General features: G+C 35.5%; 1 protein-coding gene across 1 annotated transcript; it reads right to left on the bottom strand.

Annotated features, from left to right (window-relative positions):
- Positions 1-923: 923 nt before the first annotated feature.
- LOC140883385 (ethylene-response factor C3-like) lies at positions 924-1,804 on the bottom strand. The gene has a single exon (XM_073289830.1). The coding sequence runs from the start codon at positions 1,638-1,640 to the stop codon at positions 987-989; it is 654 nt and encodes a 217-aa protein (XP_073145931.1). The 5' UTR covers positions 1,641-1,804; the 3' UTR covers positions 924-986.
- Positions 1,805-4,493: the final 2,689 nt, after the last annotated feature.

Raw genomic sequence — 4,493 nt, 5'->3', positions numbered from 1 at the left:
ATTTGGTAGACATTTAAAAAAAAAACACTTTTTTAAGCTATAATTTTTTGCTTTTGAAAAAGCTCTAATTTTGACTTAAAAAAGTGCTTATTGAAGCACTTTTATGGTCAACCAAACACTTTATTAAATGAAAAGCATTTAAAAAAGTGCTTTTTTGGTCTGGTTTTTGAAACCAAACGATGCCTAAGATATAGATGAGTGTTTTACTCTCTCTGGTTTCAAGTTTAGCCTAATTTTTTTAGAAGCCAGTCACATTTAAATTAATTAAAACATGTATATATATATATATATATCCAATGTATGGATAACCTTATGCATGTGAAAAATACTTAACGTAAAATTATTATTTTACTTAATATATATCGCTTTACCTTAATAAAGCATGACAAACACTCCTATGAGACGGTCTTAAGGGTCATTTTTTTGAGACGAATCTCTTGTATGGGTTATCCATTAAAAAGTATTACATTTTATTCCAAAAGTATTATTTATTATTATAAATATGGGTAGGGTTGACCCGTCTTACGAATGAGACTGTCTCACAAGAGCATTACTCATAAAGCAAAGAGGGGAAACAAAATTGGCAAATTGAATTTCAAACTTATGAACAAGAATGAACACAAAAGATCAAGTCCTAAATCGACACCACCACTAAGGTGAAATAACATAAAAAATTTCCTCCGAAAAAAGACTCATGTAAAAGAAAATGAAAAAAAATAATAATTAACATCACATATCCCCACTTCACCCGGATGTTGTAATAAGGAAAAAAAAAAATCTAAATCGGGTGAATCCATTAAAAAAAAATAAAATAATAAAATCGAATGAAACACACATTTCCAATGAGTTATATGCTATTTGATTGCGTAATATACATGAATTCCGTATTTTCTCCTCATTAAATTAAAAAAAATAGTAAGGCAGAAAATAATAACGGAATTTTTTTTATTATTATTTCTAATTTGTGAAAAAATATATTTTTCGAATTACCAAGTAAAACTATTTTCACTGGAGCTGCTACTACTCAAGAGCTCCTCCAAATAATCGGCGCCCAAATCCTCCAAAACCACCACATTCTCCACCTCCGTTTCCCTCCCCCTCCCCTTCCCTCCGCCGCCTCCGTTCCTCCGCCGCATCAAGTGCTTCTTCTTCAACGCCATCACCGGCGAACACCCCTCCTCGACCCACCCCTTCATTCCCCTCAAAGACTCCCGCACCTTCTCCACCGGGAAATTCAACACCGCCGCCTGCCCCCGCATGGAGAACGCCGCCTGATCATAAGCCAAGGCGGCGGCCTCCGCTGTTTCAAACGTCCCGAGCCAGACCCTTATCCCTTTCCTGGTAGAATCCCGTATCTCCGCCGCGAACTTCCCCCACGGCCGCCGCCTAACACCCCTGTAAGCCTTCTCCTTCACGGGTTTCTCCTCCTCCTGGGATTTCTCCGATTCCGGCGCTCCTTGGCCGCCTTCCGACAAGATTCCGAACAGAAGCATATCTTGGGAGTCACTTTGGTTGAAAGGGAGTGAATATTTCTGGACATTTTGGTCATCGATTAATCCCCAAAAGCATGAGGATTCATTTGAGTTTTCATAGAAGAAATCATCACATATGGAGTAAAAATTGACAGAGGAAGAATCCATTTGAAGAAATATATTTAGAAACTGTTTGGGTTTCTATTTACGGCTTATAATTGGTGGAGTGCTTGTTTGAGGTTTGGGGATCATTTATATATACACACACTATTTTATGTTTATATTCAATAAACTCTTTTAATAATATAATAAGGAGTTTGAATACCTTTATATTAATAGAATAGATTCTCGTCACATTATTTTAATCAATATTAACATTTATTAGCTAGACAATTATCCTCTCTTTCTTTAGATAAAATCATGTTCAGTATATGTTAGATTTTTTCATTTCTGATGAAAAGGGACTAGAGGTTTATAAAAATAGATCAACTTAATTATCATTCTAAGCTCAAAATTACTCAACATGATTATGCAGAAAATAATTGCATTATTTCATATTTTTGAAGTAAAAAAAATAGTTTCGAAGATGAGAAAATTGTATGAAAAGATACATAGCTGATCATTTGAGAAAAGTCTTTCTATAATATTAAAATATAGAGTTGCATCAAATTCACAGTAAGAATAATATATTTTGTATTGGGCAAGAAAATATGCAAGGGAGGATGTTTTGGGTTTAATTTATTAGTATTGGGGATAAAATTAATGGGTATTATTTGGAGGACGAAGGTTGATATGGCACGTGGGTCAAAGGATACCCGAAGGCCGCCAGGTCAGATTAATAGCACCTGGCTGAGATAATCATTTATAATTTATAAGTTGCTTTATTTTATATATATATGTATATCAATATCAATATATAGATATTGTTTGTTTTTGTTTTTTTTACAGTAAAACTAGTATTTTATTATGAATGAACATCAATCAATACAAGATTTACTAACCAAACAGGTAAATTCCCAGGATTCCAAACAAAAGGAGAGGTAGAATAAATAGCAAAACAAGCAAGTTCATGTGCAACCGTATTAACTGATCTACTAACATGTCTAAGAATAATATTAGGATGACTATCAAGAAATAGCCGAATCTCCAAGGCAATTGCACCCGAAAGACTGAAATCCTCAGCTGGGTTGGCGACTACTTACATCGCCAGCAAAGAGTCAATTGAAATACATTTGTTGTATCTCCACTCCACGTTGTTCCTGCACATTATATAATCCTTCCCTTAAATGGAATAGTGTTCCAATCGTGCATAGGACCAGTTAACATTTCGGATTCTTTCATGTTATCATAAGTAGTATTTCACGATATATCAAATGTATCAAAATTATTGTCACATATGAGATGCAATGTTGAAAAAAAAATACAGACTTGATCACATGTAAAATAATTATAACCGTATTAATCTCATGATAACGTCTCATTACGTACCTCTGTGCGTCGTTCATAGGATACAATTTTTTTTTTTTAAAGGATTCATAGGATATAACTTGGAAAATTACGAGCGGTATTACGCAAGTGGCGGCAGTGAGAGTCCGATATTGACTCGAGAATACAAGTATAAAACTATTTACCATTTGTTCATATTTTAAATAAACGAAGACTTTGTTATCCGATTTCATTCTCATGGACGAAGTTGGGATACCACACGGGGATAATGTTGGTGGTGTAGCCAAAAAGTTTATATCACCCAATCAACGAAAATCCAAGCAGTCTGTTTCAGATTTGGGTGACCCGTTATTATTCGAACGAGTCAAACAAATTAAATTCGTGAGTTGTTATATGTATCACAAAATGTTAGGAATCAATGAGAGCAAAACTTGATATTCCGGGGAATTTAACCGACAAACACGCACACAGCAAAACTCAAGAACACAATCCCAATGATGAATAAGAACACAAAACGCAGATCAAATACCAACTCACACGAAAGCAAATAACCAACACAAGTATTTACGTGGTTCGGCAAAAAATTTGTCTACGTCCACGGGAGAGCAACACAACACTTTATTAATCACGAACAGAAAAAATCCAAACACAAACCCGAGCTTATTACAGAACCAGACCAGACAATTCTAACACTAGATATAAACACAATTCAAGCTTTAAATCCTTGAATCCTCCCGTCACAATCTACGCCCCAGTTCTCTCCTTTGAATTCTCTCTCAAATATTTTCTGGAGGTTGAAGAATTTGATTTTCTGTTATGTTGGTTAATAAAGTCAACATGGTCCAACCCGATAAGTCATCTCACATCAGTCTGATATGCTCTTGTACTTCGATCTGCCTTCAAGCTTACAGCTTCACGGACAATTCATCTGACTTCTAACCAAGTCCCAGTACTCGAGCAATCGATCTGCCTGAACTCATCTGAAGAACTCATCTGACCATTCACCTTCGATCTGATCCCAATATTCGATCTGATCATGAACTCATCTGACCACTGAACTCATCTGGTCACTATACTTTGATCTGATCTCTTCTCTATTCCTATTCAATCTGACAGAAGCACACTTCAACAATCTCTACCTTGATTCTTTCAGGTTCAATGCTGCTCTCCAATCTAGCCTCCATAGGCTAATCTTCAATCACCGCATTAACTAAGTCCAAACATTTCTTGAACTTAGTATACGGCAGTGACTTTTTCATAACATCTGCATGATTTTATTCTGATGTTATCTTCACAAGGATCACATCTCCTTTTTCAATTACATCTCTGACGAAATGCATCTTCACATCTATGTGTTTCGAATGTTCATGATAGACTTGGTTTTTTGTCAAGTATATTGCACTTTGATTGTCACAGTGTACTACAACTTGATCTTGTTTCACACCAAGCTCTGCTAACAACCTTTTTAACCACAATCCTTCTTTTATGGCCTCAGTGACAGCTATGAATTCTGCCTCAATGATAGAAAGGGCAACCAATGACTGTAGATTAGACTTTCATGTGATCGTTGGGCCA

Source organism: Henckelia pumila, chromosome 1 (assembly GCF_033568475.1).
Source record: "Henckelia pumila isolate YLH828 chromosome 1, ASM3356847v2, whole genome shotgun sequence".
Lineage (NCBI taxonomy): Eukaryota > Viridiplantae > Streptophyta > Magnoliopsida > Lamiales > Gesneriaceae > Henckelia > Henckelia pumila.
The sequence above is the reverse complement of the archived record's forward strand: the minus strand, read 5'-3'. Positions and strand labels throughout refer to the sequence as shown.

Bases quoted from the DNA above. Each gene is read 5' to 3' on its own strand.
- LOC140883385 (XM_073289830.1), bottom strand. From the start codon at position 1,640: ATGGATTCTTCCTCTGTCAATTTTTACTCCATATGTGATGATTTCTTC.